Raw genomic sequence first — 24,995 nt, 5'->3', positions numbered from 1 at the left:
AATTTTTGTGTATGGTGTAAGGTAAGGGTCTACTTTCATTTTTTTGCCTGTGGCTCTCCAGTTTTCCCAACACCATTTGTTGAAGAGACTTTCTTTTCCCCATTGTATGTTCTTGACTCCTTTGTTGAAGATTAGCCGTCCATAGATGTGAGGGTTTATTTCTGGGCTTTCCATACTATTCCTTTGATCTGTGTGTCTGTTTTTGTGCCAGTACGATGCTGTTTTGGTTACTATAGCTATGTAGCATATTTTGAAATCAGGGAGTGTGATACCTCCAGCTTTGTTCTTTTTTCTCAGGATTCCTTTAGCTATTCGGGGTCTTTTGTTGTTCCACATAAATTTTAGGATTCTTTGTAATATTTCTGTGAAAAATGTTGGAACTTTGATAGCGATTGCATTGAATTTACAGATTGCTTTAGGAAGTATGGACATCTTAACTATGTTAATTCTTCCAATCCAAGAGTACGGAATATCTTTCCATTTCTTTGTGTCTTCTTCAAATTCTTTCAGAAATGTTTTATAGTTTTCGGTGTACAGATCTTTCACCTCTTTGGTTAAGTTTATGCCTAGGTATTTTATTCTTTTTGTTGCAATTGTAAATGGGACCGTATTCTTAATTTCTCTTTCTGCAACTTTATTGTTAGTGTATAGAAATGCAACTGATTTTTGTATGTTGATTTTGTATCCTGCAACTTTACCATATTCGTTTATAACTTCTAAAAGTTTTCTGGTGGATTCTTTAGGGTTTTCTATATATAAAATCATGTCTTCTGTAAATAGTGACAGTTTCACTTCTTCTTTTCCAATTTGGATCGCTTTTATTTATTTTTCTTAATAGGAGTGGTAAGAGTGGACATCCTTGTCTGGTTCCTGTTCTTAGAGAGATAGGTTTCAGTTTTTCACCATTGAGAATGATATTACCTGTGTGATTGTCATATATGACCTTTATTATGTTGAGGTACTTTCCTTCTATACCCATTTTATTCAGACTTTTTGTCATAAATGGATGCTGTATCTTGTCAAACGCTTTCTCTGCATCTATTGAGATGATCATGTGATTTTTATTCATTTTATTAATGTGGTGTATTACATTGATTGATTTGTGAATGTTGAACCATCTCTGCGTACCTGGAATAAATCCCACTTGATCATGGTGTATAATCTTTTTCAAGTATTGTTGTATGCGATTTGCTAGTATTTTGTTGAGGATTTTTGCATCGATGTTCATCAGTGATATTGGCCTGTAATTTTCTTTTTTTGTGTTGTCCTTGCCTAGTTTTGGTATCAGGGTAATGTCGGCTTCATAGAATGAGTTAGCGAGCTTCCCTCCCTCCTCAATTTTTTGGAAGAGTTTGAGAAGGATAGGTATTAAGTCTTCTTTGAATGTTTGGTAGAATTCACCAGGGAAGCCGTCTGGTCCTGGACTTTTATTTTTGGGGAGGTTTTTAATTACTGTTTCAATATCCTTACTAGTGATTGGTCTTTTCAAATTCTCTACTTCTTCTTGATCCAGTTTTGGAAGGTTGCATGATTCTAAGAATTTATCCATTTCTTCCAGATTGTCGCATTGGTTGGCATATAGCTTTTCATAGTATTCTCTTATAATCTTTTGTATTTCTGAGGTGTCTGTTGTAATTTCTCCTCTTTCATTTCTGATTTTACTTATTTGTGCCTTCTCTCTTTTTTTCTTAGTGAGTCTAGCTAAAGGTTTGTCAATTTTGTTGATCTTTTCAAAGAACCCAGCTCTTGGTTTCATTAATTTTATCTATTGTTTTTTTAGTCTCTCTTTCATTTGTTTCTGCTCTGATTTTTATTATTTCCCTTCTTCTACTGATTTGGGGCTTTGTTTGTTCTTCTTTTTCCAGTTCCTTTAGGTGCATTGTTAGATTCTTTATTTGAAATTTTTCCTGTTTGTTGAGATAGGTCTCTGTTGCTATAAACTTCCCTCTTAGAACCTCTTTTGCCATATCCCATAAATTGTGGCATGTCGTATTTTCATTTTCATTTGTCTCCAGGTATTTTTTGATTTCTTCTTTGATTTCTTCGTTGACGCAGTCATTGTTCAGTAGCATTTTCTTTAATCTCCACGTATTTGTGGCTTTTCTGATTTTCTTCCTATAGTTGATTTCTAGTTTCATACTGTTGTGGTCAGAAAAGATGCTTGGTAATATTTCAGTGTTCTTAAATTTATGGAGGCTTGTTTTGTTGCCTAATATATGATCAATCCTCGAAAATGTTCCATGTGCATTTGAAAACAATGTGTATTCTTCGGTTTTTGAATGGAATGCTCTGTATATATCTGCTAGGTCCATCTGTTCTAATCTGTCATTTAAGGCGAATATTTCCTTATTGATCTTCTGTTTGGAGGATCTATCCGTTGGTGGAAGTGAAGTGTTCAAGTCCCCTACTATTATTGTGTTACTGTCTATATCTGTTAATAATCGTTTTATGTATTTAGGTGCACCTAAATTGTGTGCATAGATATTTACAAGTGTTATATCCTCTTGTTGGATTGTTCCCTTGATCGTTATGTAATGCCCTTCTTTGTCTCTTTTTACAGTTTTTGTTTTAAAGTCTATTTTGTTTGATATGAGTACTTCTACCCCAGCTTTCTTTTCTTTGCCATTAGCCTGGGGTATCTTTTTCCATCCTTTCCCTTTTAGTTTGTGAGTGTCTTTAGGTCTCAAGTGTATCTCTTGTATGCAGCATATATGTGGGTCTTCCTGTTTTATCCAATCAGCCACCCTATGCCTTTTACTTGGAGCATTTAGTCCATTGACGTTTAAAGTAGCTGTTGATAAGTGTGTACTTACTGCCATTCTTTTTAAGTTTTTTTTCTCAGTGGTTTTTTTTTTTTTTAATTTTTTGTTTATTGCAGTAACATTGGTTTATAACATTGTAAAAATTTCAGGTGTACATCATTGTACTTCTATTTCTGCATAGATTACATCATGTTCATCACCAAAATACTAATTACAACCCATCACCACAGTGTTTTAGTAGTCCTTCTCTGTTCCTTTCTCCTTCTATTCAGAATTGATGGTCTCTCTAGTTTGACTTCTGTCTGAAAGCTCTACTCTTTAACTCCCCTCCTCCCTCATTTTATGCTTTTGATAGCATATCTAACCTCTTTTTTGTGCATTTGTATCCATTACCCTCTTATCATGGAAATAGATATTTTTTCCTATTTGTGGTCTTCTCTTTTCCCCTTAAATCAGTTCCTTTAACATTTCTTGTAGCACTGGTTTCTTGGTGACAAACTCCTTTAATTTTTGCTTGTCTGGGAAATTTTTGATCTCTCCTCACATTTTCAATGATAACCTTGCTGGATAGAGTATTCTTGGCTGTAAGTTTTTTCTTTTTAGCACTTTAAATATATCGTGCCACTCTCTTCTAGCCTGTAAGGTTTCTGCTGAGGAGTCAGCTGATAGCCTTATGGGGTTTCCTTTGTTTGTAACTTTGTTTCTCTTGCGGCTTTAAGGATTCTCTCTTTATCTTTAATTCTGGACATTTTGATTATGATGTGTCTTGGTGTGGGCCTCTTTGGGTTTATCTTGTTTGGTGCTCTCAGTGCTTCCTGTACCTGGATGTCTGTTTCCTTCCTTAGGTTAGGGAAGTTTGCATCTATTATTTCTTGAAATAGATTCTCTGCCCCTTTATCTCTCTCTTCTCCTTCCGGGACACCTATAACATGGATGTTAGTGCGCCTGATGTTGTCGCAGAGGTCCCTTAGACTGTCCTCACTCTTTTTAATTCGTTTCTCTTTTACCTGTTCAGCTTGGGTAAATTCTTCTAGTCTTTTGTCCAGCTCGCAGATCCATTCTTCTGTAACCTCTACTCTGCTTTTGAGTCCCTCTAGTGAATTTTTCATTTCCATTATTGTATTCTTCATTTCTGATTGGTTCTTTTTTATATCTTCCATTTCTTTGTTGACATTATCACTGAGTTCATCTATTCTTCTCCCCAGATCAGTGAGCATCCTTAACACTCTTTGTTTGAACTCTCTGTTGTGTAGTTTGCTCATTTCTGTTTCACTTAGTTCCTTTTCTGGGGTTTTGTCCTGTTCCCTTACTTGGAATGTATTCCTTTGCCTCCTCATTTTGCCTCTTTCCTTGTGCTTGTGTCTACGTATTAGGTAGGTCAGCTACGTCTCCTGCTCTTGGATTGGTGACCTTATATAAGTGATACCTTAGGATGCCTGCCGTGTGCTTCCCTCAGTTCTCAATGTTCCAGGGGTGACCCCTATGTGGGCTACATGTGTCCTTCTGTTGTGGCCTGTTTGCTCTCCCTGTAGGCGCCCAGGGAGGCTGAGTTATGCTCCTGGCCAGCTGTTGTAATGCTCAGCTGCTTGTATTTGTTGTGGGCCCTTCATTCTCTTTGTCAGGTGTGGGGAGCCCCAGCACAGTTGGCTGCAAGTTCTAATACCACATTTGTGTTGCAGTATTTCTTTTAAGTGAGTAGGTCCCCAGCGTGGCAGGTTGTTAGGCTCAGGGGCTTACAATTTCTATAAGCCTGCAGCCTTTAGGTATCTTGTCAGCTCTCTGAGGATTGCTGCTGGGTGGGGCTGGCCTCAGGCACAGGAGCACCCAATTGTTTCAGGCTTTGGAAGGTGGGGCAAACCTCCTATGTGGGTCTTTGAGAAGCACAAGTCTTCTGCAGCTGACAAGCCCTGCCACCCACAGATCCACACACACTGTCAACACAACACAGTCCTGGCCTGTGTGTGCGCCCCAACCTCCTGAAGTGGAACCCCTCTCTCCACGGTGGGAACCCCACACACTCCACCACTGCCCCACACTCTCCACACACTCCTTGTGCATGCCCTGCCCCTCTGTATCGGTGTCAGTTGCCAGGCTGCAGAGAATCCAGTCACCAGTCTATGTAGGTCCACAAGTTGCCTGAGGGCTGGTTGTTGGGTGGGGCCAGTCTCTAGGGTGGGCTGTCTGCCCTGGCTGAGCTGGATTAAATTGGTGCTCTAGTGGGTGGGGCAGACCCTGGCTAGCAGGCCCTAGGGAGAACTCCAATGGCGTCTGTGTCAGCATGCCCACACCAGGCCACAGCAATGGCCGCCACCCATGTCCCAGTCCCTGGAGAGGTCTCACCTCTCACCCAGATGCACTCAGGACCTATCAGGTGAGTCTCTTTTCACCAATGCACTGTTCACCTTTCTTTCTGGTGATTTTAGGTTGCTTTCTGAAACGGGTGTGTTTGTGCCTGGGCCTTTTAAGAGCTGGTTTTAATGTCTGTGTGAACCGGGTTTTCTGGGGGTACTCCCCAATGTTTTAGTAGCAGGCAAAGTCATATATTATGCAACTCATCTCGATTGTGCTGGGTCCACAGAATGCCCACAGCGGGTCACTGCCCGGCTCAGTGACTTGCTTCTCCAGGGAGGCTGTGTACCTTTGAGCTGCTCCTGGGGGGCTGTGAGGCTCTGCGGCTTGTGAAGGTGGCACTCCTTCTCCAGAAGTGAGTTTCTGCCGTTTCCACCTCAATTAGGATTTTCCTTTGTTGCAGGAGTTCCTCTTATCCAGCTTTTAGTTCTGTCTCAGGGGCAACTTTTCCATGAGTAGTTGTAAATTGGCTGTGTCTGCGGGAGGAGGTGAGTTCAGAGTCTGCTTACGCCACCATCTTGACTTCTCCCTTTCGGCCTTCTCACAAGTTTTATTGTGGCTGTTCTCAGCTTTGTGCTCATCTGTGGTACTGCAACATCTTAACTGGATTCTGAAAATCTCATAAAATAATTTTAGTCCATTTGTCACTACTTAATCAGTGTTTGTATGGGGGAAAAGTGCTAGAACTTCCTATTCCACAATCTTCCTGTTGTCACTCAGCCACAATACTTTTGATTAAATTCATCTTTAGTTATATCTATAGATGTGAATTTTGAATCTCTTTACATAAAATGATATTTTATCAATCATTTATTTCATAAATTCCCTATCAAAAAATAAAATTTTTCCTTTAATGTAATTTCTTTACCAGAAATACGATAAACTTGATTTAAATGATTGGAAAAAATTAAAATTTATTAAAACATACTATTCTATTGCTGGCTGTACAGAACAATATCCAAGAAGTATCCATAGGTCAGCTTTGCCCAAATAAGTTAAGTTTTGATGGTGATTGGAAATATTGTACATTTACTTCCTAAGGAGGGATTTTTTTTTTTAATATTGAAATGCAAATATAAAAGAACCCCTTTTATCAATTTACCTTTTTTGTTTGACTGCCTGGGCTTCATGCTTGACATAAAACTTTCTCATTTTATTTTTATTTTAGACAAAAATTCCATCTTATAATAACTGTTTGTTCATATTAGTTTTTCTTCTCATACAACATGGATGTTTTCTCCTTTTTTACACTTATTCCTTCAAATACGTGAATTCACCCACAGTCTCTCTGTTTGGCTTCCCCCTACTGATTCTACACATGATTCTTTCAACTATTCATTATAGATAAAACATTTCGAGGTCCCTAACTATTCTCTCTCTTTCTGTATGTATTTTCTACAGGCTTTGCAGAGATGATATTCAGCACTGATAACTTTAGTTATTCAATGATTTAAAAATGGCCTCTTTAGAAAAATAGCCAGCTTACTAGCCTATGTAGAATAATAACCAATCTACCCATATTTTTGGAATCTCTTTGAGCTCAAATTACAGAAAAAACTGTTGAAACAAAAACAAAAACTAAAAATGACCTCTTTAATTGTTTTTTTTTTCTTTGTCCCTGCCAATTAACAGATACCTTGGGTGAAAAGGATACAAATAAAGGCAGTGGATGTGAATTGAATGTTTAAAAAAGATACATTATTTAAGTAGCTAGGTTGAAATGGTCTACACATGTAAAGGTAAAAGTGATGTGTTGATTTTATGCATGTTGAATATTTTGCTGTTAAAGGAATGTGTAGGTAAGATATTGCTTTAGAGTTTTTAAAATTATCTTTACCTGTTATCTCAAAGACAAATTGTTTCATATGTACATTTTAACGATGTTTTAAAATTGTTTCTGATTCTTAGCTACACCCTGTGATCCCACTTTTATCCTGGGCTGTGCTCCCTGCAATGTGATCTGCTCCATTATTTTCCACAACCGTTTTGATTATACAGATGAGAATTTTCTAAACATAGTGGAAATATTTGACGAAAATGTCAAGATTATCAGTTCCCCATGGATGCAGGTGAGGCCAAGACTCTTTTTTCTTGAGGAATAATGTATGCTTTTTTTCTTCAAGAATTCCAAATCTATACTTATACCAAGCTGTGAAGTGAATATGTGAACACTACAGTTCTACCCAGAGCTTAGTGTCATGGTGTGAATATGTGATAAAGATGGCTGAGCCCTCTAATGATAGACAGGAATATACATATCCAGAATACAGAACTGGAATTCAATCCCATTGACCCTGTCCAGTGGTTTTCCCACTAAATTCCAAAGCCCAGTTTCCATAAAGTACTTTGGTAACTTCCCTAAAGCATGCCCATGACACTAAATGGACTTCCAGGCCCTTCTGGAAAGGTTTCCATTACACACAAGTATTCTCATTCAGTCAACACTTAGTTACTTCATCATCACATTAATTGGCAGCAGTGCCCGCATTTATGAAGGAAGAGAATATCTCTTTCAAAGAGGGAGAACGTTTGGGACCACAAATGCTAGTAGGGAACACTGACTAGGGTAAAAGTGTTTGATGCTTCAGCTGGCATCCTAACTGACAAGGTGATTGTTTTGGGGATGAGAAAATGTCCGGTTTTATATTACATGAATCATAAACCAACATCACAGTTTTACTTGTGCTGAGAGGATATGTTCTGCATTTGGCCTAAAAGATAATTGTGGGATCTTAGAGAAGTCACTTAACTGCTCTGGTACACAGTTACTTTATAATAAAAGGATGAGTTATGTGTGGCATTTACAAAGTGTGAATAATAACTTTTCATGCCATCTCAAATTTCAAAACTGTAGGGAAGAATTGATGTAAAAAGTGAGAGAATTGAAATAAAGATGTTTTTATACTACAGACATAATGTATGAATATAGGGAATATTTATCATCTTTGATCCTTTGGTCAGAATTTTCTCCCTCAAATACATCTGTCAGCATAGAAAATTATATATTTGTCAAATAAAAGTTTCCCTTCAAGACAGAGACCATGTTTTATTAATATTTATAGTGCAGTTTCTAACCAGGGCTTGGCATATGGTATACAAATCTTCATTAAATGTCTTTTATTTAATAAGCTATTGTTTTCTATTCCAGCTCTGCAATAGTTTCCCTATGGTCCTTGATTATTTCCCAGGGAGTCACAAAAAATTATTTAAAAATGTTGCTTATGTAAAAAGTTATGTTTTAGAGAAAGCAAAGGAACACCAAGCATCTCTGGACATTAACAATCCTCGAGACTTTATTGATTGTTTCCTGATCAAAATGGAGCAGGTAAAATGTTAATGACAGCTCAGTTATTTGATTTTTGTGCATTTTGTGGTTCATTAAATAGTTCTCTATTTACCAGGTAGGGTTCAATGGTCAGTCAAATAATGCTGACAGGCATTTTATTTTATTTTTATTTTTTTTATTGGGGTAACATTGGTTTATAACATTATATAAATTTCAGGTGTACATCATTATATTTTGATTTCTGTATAGATTACATCATATTCACCACCCAAAAACTAATTAAATCCATCACCACACACATGTGCCTAATCATCCCTTTCGCCCTCCTCCCTCTCCACTTCCCCTCTGGTAACCACCAATCCAATCTCTGTCTCTTTGTGATTGTTTGTTGTTGTTTTTATCTTCTACTTAGAAGTGAGATCATATGGTGTTTGACTTTCTCCCTCTGACTTATTTCGCTTAGAATAATACCCTCAAAGTTAATCCACATTGTCACAAATGGCTGGATTTCATAGTTTCTTATGGCTGAGTAGTATTCCTTTGTGTGTATATACCACATCTTCTTTATCCATTAGGCCCTTGATGGGCACCTAGGTTGCTTCTAAGTCTTGGCTACTGTGAATAATACTGCAATGAACATAGGAGTGCATGTATCTTTACACTTTCATGTTTTCAAGTTCTTTGGATAAATACTCAGCAGTGGAATAGCTTGATGGTATGGCAGATCTATTCTTAAATTTTGAGGACTCTCCATACTGTTTTCCATACTGGCTACACCAGTTTGCACTCCCACCAGCAGTGTATGAGAGTTCCCTTCTCTCCACATCCTCTCCAACACTTGCTGTTTCCTATCTTGTTAATTACAGCCATTCTGATGGGCATGAGGTGATATCTCATTGTAGTTTTCATTTGCATTCCCTGATAGTTAATGATGTGGAACATCTTTTCACATGCCTGTTGGCCATCTGAATATGTTCTTTGGATAAATATCTGTTCAGATCTTTTGTCCATTTTTTAATTGGGTTGTTCATTTTTCTGTTGTTGAGATGTATGAGCTCTTTATATATTTTGGATATTAACCCCCTTATCAGATGTATGGTTTGCAAATGTCTTCTTCCAATTGTTGGGTAGTCTTTTCGTTTTGTTGATGGTTTCCTTTGCTGTGCAGAAGCTTTTTAGTTTGATGTAGTCCCATTTGTTTATTTTTTCTATTGTTTCCCTTGCCCGGTCAGACATGGTACTTGAAAATATGTTGCTAAGACCGATGTCGAAGAGCGTATTGCCTGTATTTCTTCCAGAAGTTTCATGGTTTCTGGTCTTACATTCAAGTCTTTTATCCATTTTGAGTTAATTTTTGTGTACGGTGTAAAATAATGGTATTCTTTTGCCTATGGCTGTCCAGTTTCCCCAACACCATTTACTGAAGAGTCTTTCCTTTCTCCATTGTATGTTCTTGGCTCCCTTGTCAAATGACAAGCATTTTAAGTAACCGTTGTATGCATGAATCTACTCTAAGCATTATGGAAGGTATAAGATTAAATAGTTAGATTACTTTAGGAAGTATTGTCATCTTAACAATATTATATCTTCCAATACTTGCATATGGGATGGTTTTCCATTTATTTAGATATTCTTTATTTCCTTTGGCAATGGTTTTTAGTTTTCAGTGTACAAGCCTTTCACCTCCTTTGTTAAATAGATTATTAGTTATTTATGTTTTTGGATGCTACTGTAAACGAAATTGTTTCCTTAGTTTCATTTTGAGATTATCTTTGCTGGTGTAGAGACACAACTGATTTTTGCAGTTGTGTTGAATTCATTTATTATCTCTAGTAATTTTTTGTGGATTCTATGGAATTTTCTATATATAGAATCATGTTATCTGCAAACAGACATAGCTTTACTTCTGCCTATCCAAATTGGATGCCTTTTATTTCTTCTTCTTTTGCCTAATTTCTCTGGCTAGATCTTCCACTACTATTCAAAAAATAAGAATTTTTCCCCAAGCTTTATTGAGGTACAATTGACAAATAAATATTGTATGTTTTTAAAGCGTACAACATATGGTTTTCATATACATATACTGGAGCATATGCTCAGCAGCTGAGTGGAGATGCTGACTTGCTTCACTGCCCAGGCGGGCCTTAGAGTGTGCTCTGAGGCTTCTGGGAATCTGTGGACAGGCTTCCCAGTTGAGTGAGGCTGAAGGCTATGCTTAGCAGTTGGGCAGGACTTTGAACTTCCTTCCCTGCCTGAGTGGGCCATAAGAAGTGCTCCACAGCTACTAGGTACTTGTGGTGAGGATTCTTGGTAGGGCAATGGCTGGAGAGTATCTTGTGCAATTGGGTGGGGCGGTGAACTTTCTTCCCTGCCTGGATGGGCTGTAGCATGTGCTCTGAGGCTGCTGGACATCTGTGTCCACACTTCTCAATGGGGTGGGACTAGATATTATGCTTTGCAGTCGGGCGGGACTGCAAATTTACTTCCTTGCCTGGACAGGCCATAGGATATGCTCTGCAGCTGAGTATCTATGGCCAGGCTTCCCAGTGGGGCAGGACTGTGAATTTGTTTCCCTGCCTACTTGGAACTGAAGAATGGGCTCCATGGCTGGTATATCCCATTGGCTGGGACCCAAATCAGGCAGAACTGCCAACCAAGATCCTTGGCCAATTTTCACCACCAACTTGGCTCTATGGATGGGCAGACCCCCTGGTTGGGATCTCCACTTTGGCACTGCTCAGGTCAGCATGTAGTCTGCCAAGATCTGAATGCTGGTTAGTTTAAGTCCAGCCCCTTCTTGGTCTCTGTCTTATCCACAGTTGTCAAGCCCTGTAGATTCCCCCAGAGATTCCTGTGAGTTGAGACCCATGTGGGCCTCCTGGGAAGTGTCTCACAATGCTAAGGAAGTTGATTGTCCACCTTGGGCATCTTTAGCCCACTGGAGAAACTAAAGGCCCTGTTGATGTGCCACTGTGCTGATCTTGAGGAGGGTCAAAGTGAAACTGCCCCTCTTACCTTCTAATGCAGTTATTCCCTGTCTCTGTGGTCCAGGGGGGGAGCTTCAGCCTCACTCTCGGATCCTGGGATTTTCACTATGATGTCTTGTCTATGGATGGTTGCTAGTTGGCCTTCACGTGAGGCAGACTGTACTTGGGAACAAGCTATGTTGCCACTTTGATGACATAACCTATCATTTTTCTTACTGTAGGCATTTATTGCTATAAACTTTCGTCTTAAAACTGCTTTTGCTGTATTCCAATAATTTTGGAGTGCTGTGTTTCTATTGTTATTAGTCTCAAGACACTTTTTGATTTCTCTTTTGATTTCTTCTTTGACCATTGGTTGTTCAGGAATGTGTTGTTTAATTTCCACATATTTGTGAATTTTCCAATTTTCCTCTTATTATTGATTTCTAGTTTCATACCAATGTGGTTGGACAAGATACTTGATAGACTTCAATCTTATTAAATTTGTGAAAACTTGCTTTTTTCCCTAATATGATCTATTCTGAAGAATGTTCTGTTTACACTTAAGAAGAATGTGTAGTCTAGTACTGTTTGCACTTAAGAAGAATGTGTATTCTACTACTATTATTCATTTTCTGTCTAGATGATCTGTCGTTATTGAATGTGTGGTATTGAATTCCCTTTCTATTATGGTATTGCTGTCTATTTATCCCTTCACATCTGTGAGTGTTCCTCAATATATTTAAGTGCTCTGATGTTGGGTGCATATATATTTACAATTGTTATATCCTTTTGATGAATTGATCCCTTTATCATTATATAATGACCTTTTTTGTCTCTTGAAACAGTTTTTGACCAAAAGTCTATTTTGTATGTTGTGTGAATAGCCTTTCCTGCTCTCTTTTGGTTACCATTTACATGGAATATCTTTTTCCATTCTTTCACTTACAGCCTATATGTGTCTTTTTTTAGCTTTATCTAAAGTAGTCTCTTATAGGCAGTGTATGGTTGGATCTTGTTATCCATTCAGCCAATGTATGTCTTTTGAGTGGGGATTTTAATCCATTTACATTTAAAATAATTATTGATAGTTAAAAACTTATTGTTGCCATTAAAATGTTGTTGGCTCACTGTTTTTTCCTTCCTTTTTTCCTTTCTTCTTTTCTTGCTGTCTTCTGTTGTGATTTGATGATTTTTATGTAGTTATATGCTTTTATTCCTTTATATATTGTGTATCTAATACAGGTTTATTATTTGTGTATACTTTGAGGCTTACATGAAAAAAAAATCTTATAGTTATAACAGTCTATTTTAAGCTGATAACAACTTAAATTCAATCACATACAAAAATTCTACACTTTTAATTCTCCCCGCTTCCACACTTTATGTTATTGATGTCACAATTTACATCTTTTGATGTTGTGTGTCCACTAACTCACTATTGTAGTGATGGTTAATTTTAATACTGCTGTCTTTTAACTTTTATACTGGAGTTGAAAGTGATTCACATACCACCATTACAGTATTGGAGTATATTCTGTATTTGACTCTATGTTTACCTTTACCAATGAGTTTTATAGTTTCATATGTTTTCATGCTGATATTTAGCATCCTTTATTTTCAATTTGAAGAGCTTCTTTTAGCATTTTCTTATAAGGCAGATCTAGTGGTGATGGACTCTCTCAGCTTGTTTGTCTGGGAGACTCTTGATCTCTCCTTCATTTATGAAGAGCCATTTAGCCAAGTGTAGTGTTCTTGCTTGTAAGTTTTTCTCTTTCAGCACTTTAAATATATCATCCCACTCTCTCCTGGTCTGCAAAGTTTCTGCTGAGAAATCTGCCGACAGTGTTATGGGGGCTCCACGGTATGTGATATGTCATGTTTTTCTTGCTGTTTTCAATATTCTCTCTTTGTCTTGGACTTTTGACAGTTTGATTATAATGTGTCTTGGTGTATAGCTCTTTGAATTCAATCTACTTGGATTCCTTTGTGTTTCATGAATTTGGATGTTGATTTTCCTCCCCAGATTTGGAAAGTTTTAAGCTATTAGTTCTTTAAATACGCTTTCTGCCTTTACTCTCTCTTCTCCTCTGTGACTCTCATAATGTGTTTACTGGTTTCCTCAGTAGGAACTCTTAAGTCAGACTTTCCTCACTCCTTTCCATTCTTTTTTTTTTTTTCTCTGATTGAATAATTTCAAATGACTTTATTCAAGTTCACTGGTTTATTTCCTCTGCTTGATCATATATGTTTTCGAATCCCTCCAGTGAATTTTTCACTTCAGTATTCTTCGCTTCTAGCATTTCTGTTTGTTTTGTTTATTTTTATATCACTTTTTTGGACTTCTCTTTTCTCTCAGTTTTACTATTATATGCCTTGGAGAAGATTTTTTACCATTGATATAATTAGGAGTTCTATTGGATTCATGTATTTATACGTCTGGTTCCTTCCCTAGGTTTTGGAAATTCTCAGCTATTATTTGACCAAGCTCTCTGATCCTTTCTCCCTCTCTTCTGTGTCTGGATTACCTATAATCCTTATGTTGCTTTTCCTAATTGAGTCAGATATTTCTCAAAGAATTCCTTCATTATTTTAAAATCTTAGTTCTCTCTCCTCCTCCACCTGAAGCATTTCTATATTTCTATCCTCTAAATCACTAATTATCTCCTCCTTAGTATCAGCTTTATTTTGTAAGGATTAGAGATTATTTTTTATCTCATTGACTGTGTTCTTCATATCCAGAATTTCTGCTTGGATTTTTTTTATAGTTTCAATCTCTTTGGTGAAGTATTCCTTCTGTTCGTTAATTTTATTCCTGAGCTTGTTGAACTGTCTGAGTTTTCTTGCAACTCGTTGAGTTTCTTAGTGACAGTTATTTTCAATTTCTGTCACTTAGATTATAAATTTCTGTGACTTCAGGGTTGATTTCTCGAGATTTATCCTTTTCCTTCTGCTCTAAATTGTTGCTGTAGTTCCTCATGGTGATTGATGAACTAATCTTTTGCTGGTGCATTTGTGGTAGTATCAGGTCGTGCATTCCACCTGCTACCACTGGGGGAAGCAGGAGCTGTGTTTCTGATCCCACCCCATGTGCTGGAAGTTGTGTAGGTACCATGGGTGCTCCCATCAGCTGGGAAAGCGTTTACATGCATTGCTATATTGGCCACCACCTCTTTTTATGGTCACGCCAGTCACTGTGTTTGATAGGCATGGCTGCTTCATGGGGTCCAAGTCTGGGACACTCATTGGGACTGCAGCAGCAGGGTGGGCTCTCCCCGGGGGCGGAAAAGCATTCACATGGGGACCCAGGGCTGCCGCTGCCCCCTCCCACAGTTTCACCAAGGTGTGTTCCCACTTTCAGGACCACAGCAGGACTATGGGGACTTGTGCCAGCTTGGAAAGTGTTTGGACGTATGCAGGGGGCTGCTGGGGAAGGAAAAGGGAGTGTTCACGTATCTCCACTGCCTTCTGGGAAGCCAGTGCATCCACCTTCAGATTTATAGCTGCGTGGGTCTCTCAGGCATCCTGTTGTGCTGTGTGGGTATCCTCCATTGGTCAATGAATGTCCATTTAGTTGTAGTTCAAAGGAGGAGAGATTAAGGGAATAGCTCACTCTGCCATGTTGCTGACATCACCCCTCTCTTTGGCTTTTCTCGTAGGGAAGATCTATTAATGAGGAACCCCTCAGCCTTTGTTTATTTGGGGAATGCCTTAATTTCTCTGTTATTATGGAGTAATAGTGTAGTGCCAGATATAAAATTGTTGATTGGCATATTTTCTTTCAAGACTTTACATACACTCGTATCTGGCCTCCATAGTTTCAGAAAAAATCATGTATTACTCCTATTGATGATCCTTTGTACATAATGACTCCCTTCTCTCCTGATTTTTTTTTTTTTTTGAGGAAGATCAGCCCTGAGCTAACATCTGCCAATCCTCCTCTTTTTGCTGAGGAAGACTGGCCCTGGGCTAACATCCATGCCCATCTTCCTCCACTTTATATGGGACACCGTCACAGCAAGGCTTGCCAAGCAGGGAGTCGGTGCACGCCCGGGATCCGAACCGTTGAATCCCGGGCTGCCACAGCAGAGCGTGCGCACTTTAACCACTCGTGCCACCGAGCTGGCCACATCTCTTGATGTTTTAAACATTCTCTCTGTCTTTGTCTTTTGATAATTTGATTAAAATAAGCCTTGGTGTGGGTATTTTTGTGTTTAACCTTCTTTGAGTTTGTTCAGCTTCTTGCATGTATAGATTCACAGCTTTCATTAAATTCAGAAGTCTTCAGCCATTCTTTCTCCAAATGTTCTTTTCTGCTCCTTTTCTCTCTGCTCTCTGAGACTTCCATAAAGTAGATGTTGATACACTTGATTGAGTTCCATAGATTCCTTAGGCTCTGTTCATTTTTCTTCATCCCTTTTTCTTCCTGATGTTCAGACTGGATAATTTCTGTTGTCCTGTCTTCAAGTTTTCTCTTTCTTTCCTGGGCCTTCTCAAGTGCACAATTAAAACTTGCTGGTGATTTTTCTTAAATTTCAAGTATTGGAATTTTTAGCTCTAGAATTTCTATTTGGTTCCTTTTTATAATTTCTTTCTCATTGTTGATATCCCCTACTTGTTCATACATTTTTCTGATTTTCTTTAGTTGTTTGTACATCATTTCCTTCATCTCTTTGTGTGTATTGAAGACATAAATATTAGAGTTTTTATCTAGTAAGTCCAATGTCTGGGTTTCCCCAGGAATCATTTGTATCAACTTTTTTTTTTACCTGTTAATGGGCTATACGTATCTGTTTCTTTGTTTGCCTTTATTTTTTTTGTTGCTGTTGAGAACAAAGCATTTAATATATTGTAATGTGGTAACTCTGGAAATAAGATTTTTTCCTGTCTCAGCAATTGCTGTTGTTGCTTGATGAAGACTGCACTCATCCGTTTGTTTAGTAACTTTTCCAAATATTCTTTACCAAGACTATTTTTCTCATCCTGTGTGGTAACTTGACTCTCTGTTCTGTAATCTCCATGGTCAAGTAGTGACCATATAGATTCTCTTAAATACCTGAATCTAAAAAGAAAAGAAAGGAAAAGTCATTCTGTTTTTTATCTTCTCAGTGAAAACTGTTGGGGAAGGTTCTTGAGCCTGGGGAGATTGAAACAATGACTCTTTTCTGTGCCAACCTCTTAGTGATCAAAATATACAACCCTGATGATTGAAGAACATGGGATCTCTTGCCTATGGAACTTTTAAGCGAACAAGGGATAAAACAGTAGAAAATTATGTTTGTGTCAGCTGATCTACAGTCTCTTGCCATACCATATAGTAGTTTTATCTAATGTTGCACCCTGCGGTTTATATGTTGGCTTAATCTTATAACAATGAGTTATTTTGGATTAAATGTAATTCTGGCAAATTAATTTGCCCAATAATTTTATCAAATCATTCCTAGGAAAAGCAAAATCAGCAGTCAGAGTTTACCTTGGAAAATTTGACAGTCACTGCATTTGATTTGTTTGGAGCTGGGACAGAGACAACAAGCACTACCCTGAGATATGCTCTCCTCCTCCTGCTGAAGCACCCAGAGGTCACAGGTATAACCAAAATGGTGGAAAGTGTGAATTTCAGAAAATATGTTGGTAAAACACTGCAAGTACGTTCCATCTTGTTTTGCTTAGAGAAGCTTCATTATTTAAATATCTGTTCAACCAGCTTAATTTTTCCCAACTTAAAGAAGGGATGATAATGGGACATCTTCATGTAATAAAGAAGGATGAAAGAGAGGAGTGAAGACACCATGGGCATTAGCAAAAGCAATAAAGCAGTGTCTGGATTTCATAAGAGGTTACTTGTGGCCGTCACAGACAGCATGAATTGGCATGGGACTACATATTTGTTTCATTACAAAAGGTCACTTTCAACAGTAGGTATATTCTTGCAGAGATCTCCTTATTCTGAAAATACAGTATTCTAAAGCCAGGATAAAAAAATGGAAACTCCCTATTGAAGCATAAGTGGACATCCTAGAGATTTAGTGAGGCTTCCTGAGATAATTTGCACAGTCTAGGAAGTGTTCCAATAATTTAGATTCACAAGAAATATTTTACTATTCAGGCTTAAAATGTGCATAAAGGAATTTTGTTATTCCAGAAGTCTGTTTCCAGAAAAGTTGTGTTAAAATAAGATTTTGTGGGATCAACAATTTTGTCTTTTACAAAGAACTTTATGTTAGAATTTTACCTTTAAAGAGTTATGGTTATGCATAACAGTTTAGAAACATATATTATCTTTTCCTGTGTCAGGATCCCAATGAAAATACTATAACCTATTACACATGAGATTGAGTCTTTTAAAGTTGTAACAAAGGAGGTGAGGAAACAGCCAACAAATCTTCAAAAATTTTATGAAACACAGACAGCATATTGAGGGGTGAAAATGAACTCTGTGGAGAGGATGAAATTGTAACCTAAATGTCAGAAGGGGAAACTATAAAATGAGAAAAAGTCATTTCTGTCCTTACATCTCTCTAACATTCAGCATTTGGAAGTACCAAGTGTCAAAGAAGATAGAGGGAGAAATAGGCTGTAAAAAGGTAGCTTTCTCTGCCCAGGTCCCCTTGACAACTCCTTTTATCAGGTAACTGTTTTTACCCAAAAGGATGTGGGAGGTTTACTCTCCAGAGGACATGAACCTAAGAGGCCCTACGCTCACGGACGGTGGGCAGTGACAGGGAAGGAGTGAGCTGTAGGGCTGACAAGAAAGGTTAGGTAAGAATCTACTTCTTGAATTCAGAGGCTCTTAGCTCCTTTTTCCACCTTGCTTCCTGAAATTCAGCAGCCAGATAAAGAGTGAACAGCTCTGGAGAAGGAAAAAAAAAAAAACCTGCATATTTTGTCATGCAGATAGAAAATTCTCTTGATATATAAGCAGAATGAATGAAATAAAAACATCCATCCCAGGCACAGGGTCATGAAATTTCAGAATACCAGAATTAGAGAGAAAATCACCAAAACTTTCAGAGAAATACACCAAGTCATATATAAGAATTAAGATTCAGAACAGCATCAGAATTCTCAGGAGCAACTATGAAATTGTGTCTTAATAAAAAGAAGTATTTTCAGACCTGTATGTTTGACAAAATTTTTACTCCCTCTTTTCCCTTTCTCATCCAAATGTCTGAAGTCATGTCAGAGGAAGTCATGGGCTTAAGGATTCAGGAGGACTCATGAAGGAGAATGAAAGTGTCAGGGAAGTTGCTAGACACCAGGCCTAGAAAATATCAATTTCAAAATGGATCAGATGGATAAAGCAGGTGTGAGGGGAGACACCAAGAACAAAAGAGAAGTGATGAATTATCTGAGATGCCCTAGTAATAGAGACGTTATTATTAAGAGTTGGAAACATCTACCTCAGTATTTGGAAATAATTCTAAATCGAGATATAGACAGTTAAGAATTGCACTAAAGAGACATGGATAAGTCCAAGAAAGTACCCAAAATGAAATAAAATCATAGTTGTTTTACCAGCAAGCATTGTTTATGTAGTCAGAATGATGTCAAAATGAATATTTTAACAGCCAAAAATTGAGGTCTAAATATATTAGGGGAAAGGGAGTGAGGGGAATTGTGTGTGGCTCTGTGGGTATTTTGTATGAGGTAGGGGTGGAGATGTAAATTCTTACTTCCCATGCCAGGAAATCAGATATTGTCTAAAAATAGGTAAGCAAGAAATAGAAACAGAGAGTCATTATTTAGAAATAGACATAGAGACAGAGATTGGATTGGTGGTTACCAGAGGGGAAGGGGGGAGGGGGGAAGGCGAAAGGGATAATTCGGCACATGTGTGTGGTGATGGGTTGTAATTAGTATTTGGGTGGTGAACATGATGTAATCTATGCAGAAATAGAAGTATAATGATGTACACCTGAAATTTATGCAATGTTATAAACCAATGTTACTGCAATAAATAAAAAATTTAAAAAATAAATAAATAAATAAAAAAGAAATAGAACATAAATTTCAGAAGACAGTGCTAGAATCTTCAAAGTGGTAGCATTTGGCGAGTTGGAGTATGAAGACAGCACCATTGCAAATTACACACACATACACCCACACAAATACATAAAACACATACATTATAATTTATTTTTTTAACCCATGTATTATTTTTATATAAATTAATGTTTTATTTCTGTTTTTCTTTCTGCAGGGACTGTAACTTCTTGACTTAATTATGTTCTGTTTATATTTTGAAACATTTCATCATTTCTGTTTGTATTATCATGTATGCTGATATATACATATGTATAGATGGATTTTATGCCTAGCTTGTAGGAGAGTTTTATGTCTCTATATTATGGCAATTATGTCTCTATGTCTAGATGTATTCCTGGGCATATAACTCATGTTTATAATGATGTTTACAATGATGTTGGGACACCTTCTTAGTGCTTCAGGTATCCCTGAATTGACAGGAAAATGTGCCGGGCATTTTTCTCTTTTGCCATCAGTCTTACTTGTGTCTTATCAGCTAAAGTCCAGAAAGAGATTGACCATGTGATTGGCAGACACCGGAGCCCCTGCATGCAGGATAAGAGCCATATGCCCTACATGGATGCTGTGGTACATGAGATCCAAAGATACATTGACCTCATCCCTACCAACCTGCCCCATGCAGTGACTCGTGACATTAAATTCAGAAACTACCTCATCCCCAAGGTGAGATTTGTTTCTCTTATACTGATCTCAGTGGTCTTGAGGTCCCATTTTTACAGTATGGGTCAAGTCCTCTATGAACACAAGATGAGAGAAGTACAAAAGTCATAATGTGTAAGCTTGATGGATTTGGTGTTGCTTTCAGTTTAGAATGTAAAGCTTTATAACAGGTTTTGAGAGCTGGCAGTGTAAGTCTTCTACATTTGTTCTTCTTTAATATTGTTTAGCTAATCTTAGCTGTTTACATTTCCAAATGAATCTTAGTATCAGTGTGTCAATTTACCAAAACTGCTGAAATTTATATCAAGGTGACATTAGATCAATTTGGAAAAACTTAACATCATGATATGTTGGATCTTTCAGTTAATGGATAGAGTATATGCTCCCAATTTGGGGGAGCTCTCTTTAATTTTATCAATAATTTTTTTCAGTGCATTGGTTTTCAAATCTTTTATTTGGTTTTTCCTAGATACTTAATATTATTGTTGTTATAAAATTTTTAAATGGCTTTTCCAATTCTTTTAGCATATCTGATATATGGAAATACAATTGATTTTATCATTATGATGACCTTATATGTAGCAACCTTGCTAAACTTAAAATCATTGCTAATAATTTGTCTCTAGATTAATTTGCAATTTCTGTGTACATCATCCTGCTATCTGGGTTAATATTCCTGTTTCATCTTTGTTTCATTTCTGATCTGCAGGAGATTGGAGGTTTAACATTTCACTATTGAGAATGTTTTATGTACATTTTGGTAGATATTCTTTATCAGATTAGGAAGTTTGCCCTCTTTTCTTATCTTTTATGAGTTTTCTTGTCATGAATGTGTATACAATTTTTTCTTTACAATTCTCTGCATCTATTAGTATGATTGTATGCCTTGACCTCTCTTTTCCCACTAAATATACGTATTATCAGTATACACACATAGCTGGATTTAATTTGCTGCATTTTCTTTGGGACTTCTTCATTTATATTCATAAGAGATTTTTGGTTTGCAACGTTTCTTCCTCAAAATTTTCTTGTCAGATTTCTGATATCAAAATAATGCTGGCCTTATAAAATAGGTGAGAAACATGCTCTAACATGGGTTTATTTTTATTGTCTTCCCCTCTTCTTCTTGTGGCCACTTAGTTTTGTCTTTCAAATAACTAATATCTTTTGGTTAGATACCAATTATTATGTATGAAACAATGCAGTGTTTCAGATGATGTTTATCTTCTTCCAAAAATGGTTCATCTCTCTCCTACTGGGAAGTTAGAATGATGTAACACTCCTCTTTTGATTAAAATGTGTCCATTGACACAGACTAAAATTAACTTTAGGTATCAGCTTACCTCTCTGAGGTTCTTACAACTATAGAATCTTGAGATAATTTTTGTCTTAGCAGATTTACAATGCTTTCTAACACATAATTTCTGTATGTGTTCAGACTTGCTAGTTGGTATGCTACAAGATACCCTAGTTCACTCGAAGCCAGGACATATTAGTATTACATTTAAAAAATAATAAACAAAATTTGTATTTTGTTGGGGAAACAAAGCAGTGAGATAGGTAAGGCTGCAAATGCTAACGCCAATCTTTGGAGAAGAGAGAATTGATGCCTTTACTAAGAGGTGATGGGGCTTGCCTCAATGATGTAGATTTGGTACAAGGGTTAGGACTTCAAGTCCACTCTTTTTTTCAACAAAGAGCAAAATGAGGAGAGGCTTTTCTTTTAATCTTGGAGTCTGAGGGTAATAATTAAACATTTTTCCTCACATTTCTAAGTAAATGGGAAATAATGGACTCGGAATCAGAATGGGATTGTCTATCTCTCCCGTCCACTACATCGGATTTGGGAATGAGCATTCCTTCTTGCATGGGATATCCCAGTGTAGAAATCTGCAACACTGGATGGCTGATTCTACCTTCTTACCAATCAGATAAGTGATTTCTTCTACCAAAGGCTGGAGCCATTGAGCTAGGTGGAGATAATGGTCTAAAACAGGTGTTGGTAAACTTTTTCCATGGTGGCCCAGAGTATAAATATTTTAGACTTTGTGAGCCCAGGAGTGTCTGATGCTGTATTCAGATCTGCCAATGTAGCATGGAAGCAGTCATAGAGTGTATGTAAACAGATGAGAATGGCTGTATCCAAATATTTATGGAAACTGAAATTTAGTTTTCATATAATTTTCATGTGTCACAACATTGTATTCTTCCTTGATTTTTTCAATTTAAAATGTTTAGCTTATGGGCTATATAAAAACAGATGGTAGGCTGGATTTCTGAATGGGTTGTTATTTCTTGATGTCTAAGACAATCTGTCTAATGGAACACTTTGAAAAGATGTGAAATTGATTTGTGCTTTTTTTTTGGTCCTCTCTAAAGAACATTGGCCTGCACAGGGTCTCAAACATTTACCTTTACTTATTTCTAAAACTTGATAGTTTCAGCACTTATATTTAGATCATTGGTCCATTCAGGTAAATTTTACTTATGGTAAATGTAACAGTCATGCTTTCTTTTATTTCTTTATGAATATTCAAGAGTTAGAGAACATGTAATGAAAATATATTGGCTTTTGTATCTTTTTCTTTTGCTTTTATATCTTAAGGAAAGAATTTCCTATATTACTTATTTAAAAATATACAAGGGAAAAATTTTAAAAATAGAGTTAGACCTTCTATATGATAAACTTAGAGGATAGAATTTTCCCCCAACTTTTCATTAATTTTTTTTAAATCTAAAAACATTAGAAACATTGCATATATATGTAATATATGAATTTATATATATATATATCCTTTTATATCCATGTATCTATCCATCTCTTTCTCTGTGAACACCTCAATACTTCAGTAAGTATATCCCAATAATAACAATTTTTGTATACATATGAATAATAGCATTCACACTCAAGAGTTATCATTGATACAATAATATGATCTACTGTACAGCCTATATTTAAATTTTCTCAATTTTCCTAGAATATCCTGTTTTTTCTTTGCAATTCAGTGTCCAGTCTGAATTGCGCATAATTCGGTTATCTTTTCTTTTTGGTCTCCTGATATCAGATCCCTTTCCTCTGTTTGTTTTCTTTCAGTACATTGAACATCGTGACGAGTCCAGGCCAGTAGTCATGTAAAATATTCTTCAGGCTGGTTTTGTGCGATTGTTTTTTAGATATTAGATTCCAGTTATGATTTTGGCAAGAGAACTACATAGATGCTTTGTATGTCCCACTGAAAGTCATTGGTGATGTGGGGGCACATAATGTCATTTATCCCATTATTGGTTATGCTATGTTCCTCACACAATAAACTGGTATCTGCCAGATCTCTCCAATGCAAAAGTTCTGGTTTTTGCACTCGATTAATAAAAGTCTATGGCATACTAATTTAGGATTTCGTGGGTATCATGCTTACCAATCATTCACCCAACAGTTTTAACATTAATTGATAAAACTTGCCTGAAGTAATGATCCCAAGCTGAACTGTCACAAAGTGAGTTTTCTAATTTTATCATCTTTTCTGTGTTTCTAAGCTAGAATTAATCTGTAATGAAGTCTATCCCATATTTTTAAATTAAGATAAACGATCTGCATGGCAATAATAAACACTAATAGTTGTTACTGTACTTATTGTTATTATCACAGAATAACTCTGGAGTTATTTTTAATTAGGTCAGATGTCTTTTTACAAAAGCCCTATGAACAGACAACTCCAGACATTTCAAGCTCCAACAGAGACTTCCATTTTAAACCATAATCAACATATGAGATGAATGAAAATTGAAGTGATAAAATAAAGCAACTGGTGGGGCATACACTAGTGTCCACATATGGTGATAAACGAAATGGATTCAAAAGGTCTGGCACCATAGGACCGATGTAATCTATGTTTCAAATGCTATTGGAATCCACTTTAGCAACATCACTGCCACTAGTCTTAAACTTATCCTTGTTTATTAACTGTTCTGTCTGGCTCAAAATGCCACTGTCCTTCTTTGGACCTAGGATTCTTCATCTATAGATCAGAAGATTGGACTAAATGATTTGCAGCATTTCTTCTAGCTCCATGACTTCTTTATAACTCAGTTTATCTTTATCTGTTCTTTCCAGGGCATGACCATATTAACATCACTGACTTCTGTGCTGCACGATGACAAAGAATTCCCCAACCCAGAGGTGTTTGACCCTCGCCACTTCCTGGATGAGAGAGGCAACTTTAAGAAGAGCGATTATTTCATGGCTTTCTCAGCAGGTAATAAAAATTTATTTACTTCAGTACTTCAGAATACAAGATATTTTTATGTAATCAGTTGGAAATTACATAGTACCCACACTGGGGTTGGTGGAATTGCACTTTGTTCATGATCAGGAGCACTAATCCCAATGCCCATGCACTTTCCCTCATCATGCTATGTCTTCATTATTGGGCCAGATCTTGGAGCTTTGAAGAGTTGACTCAGTTCTTCCAAATTCAGAAAATAAATTTGAGCTAGGTTCTGAAAAATATAAGAGAAGCGTAGCTTAGCCAAAAGGAGTAGTGTGACATAAAACTTGAATCTTCATGATGTGTTGGAGGTAGATGAAGATTAGGTACACTTAGAGCAGGGAACAGAGGCTGTGAAGAATGGAAAGAAACATCATGGGACATATGACAAGGAACAGAAAGCGCAACCAATGTATGTGTGCTGCTAGAGAAAGCTTGATGGAAACTTGAAATATCAAAAGAGCAGTTATAATATGAGAATATTAATGGAATGCTTGACATAGTACTGATGCTCAAGAAATATTTGTTGAAAGAAGGATACCTGGTAAAATAAAATATTAGGCGTGTAGCATGTATGTCCGTTCTTTGTCCATCTGTTTATCCAACCATCCTGCTTTCCATCCATCCATTCAATCATTTATAAAATAGTTGCTGCATATTC

At 36.9% G+C, this 24,995-nt stretch overlaps 1 protein-coding gene and 1 pseudogene across 1 annotated transcript in view; one reads left to right on the top strand and one right to left on the bottom strand.

The window, feature by feature from the left end:
* Window positions 1-24,995, bottom strand: part of LOC106801494 (cytochrome P450 2C19-like) — a 281,591-nt pseudogene that overhangs the window by 216,201 nt on the left and 40,395 nt on the right.
* LOC101403918 (cytochrome P450 2C19-like) overlaps window positions 1-24,995 on the top strand; it is a 36,765-nt gene that overhangs the window by 11,118 nt on the left and 652 nt on the right. Inside the window, exons 4-8 of the mRNA XM_004427868.2 lie at window positions 7,020-7,180; window positions 8,260-8,436; window positions 16,808-16,949; window positions 19,885-20,072; window positions 24,181-24,322. Coding sequence (XP_004427925.1) covers window positions 7,020-7,180; window positions 8,260-8,436; window positions 16,808-16,949; window positions 19,885-20,072; window positions 24,181-24,322 — 810 coding nt within the window. The remainder of the gene's footprint in view (window positions 1-7,019; window positions 7,181-8,259; window positions 8,437-16,807; window positions 16,950-19,884; window positions 20,073-24,180; window positions 24,323-24,995) is intronic.

Source organism: Ceratotherium simum, chromosome 6 (genome assembly GCF_057802395.1).
Source record: "Ceratotherium simum simum isolate JZ-2026a chromosome 6, ASM5780239v1, whole genome shotgun sequence".
Lineage (NCBI taxonomy): Eukaryota > Metazoa > Chordata > Mammalia > Perissodactyla > Rhinocerotidae > Ceratotherium > Ceratotherium simum.
Note: the sequence above shows the minus strand (reverse complement) of the source record. Positions and strands in the feature narration are given on the sequence as shown.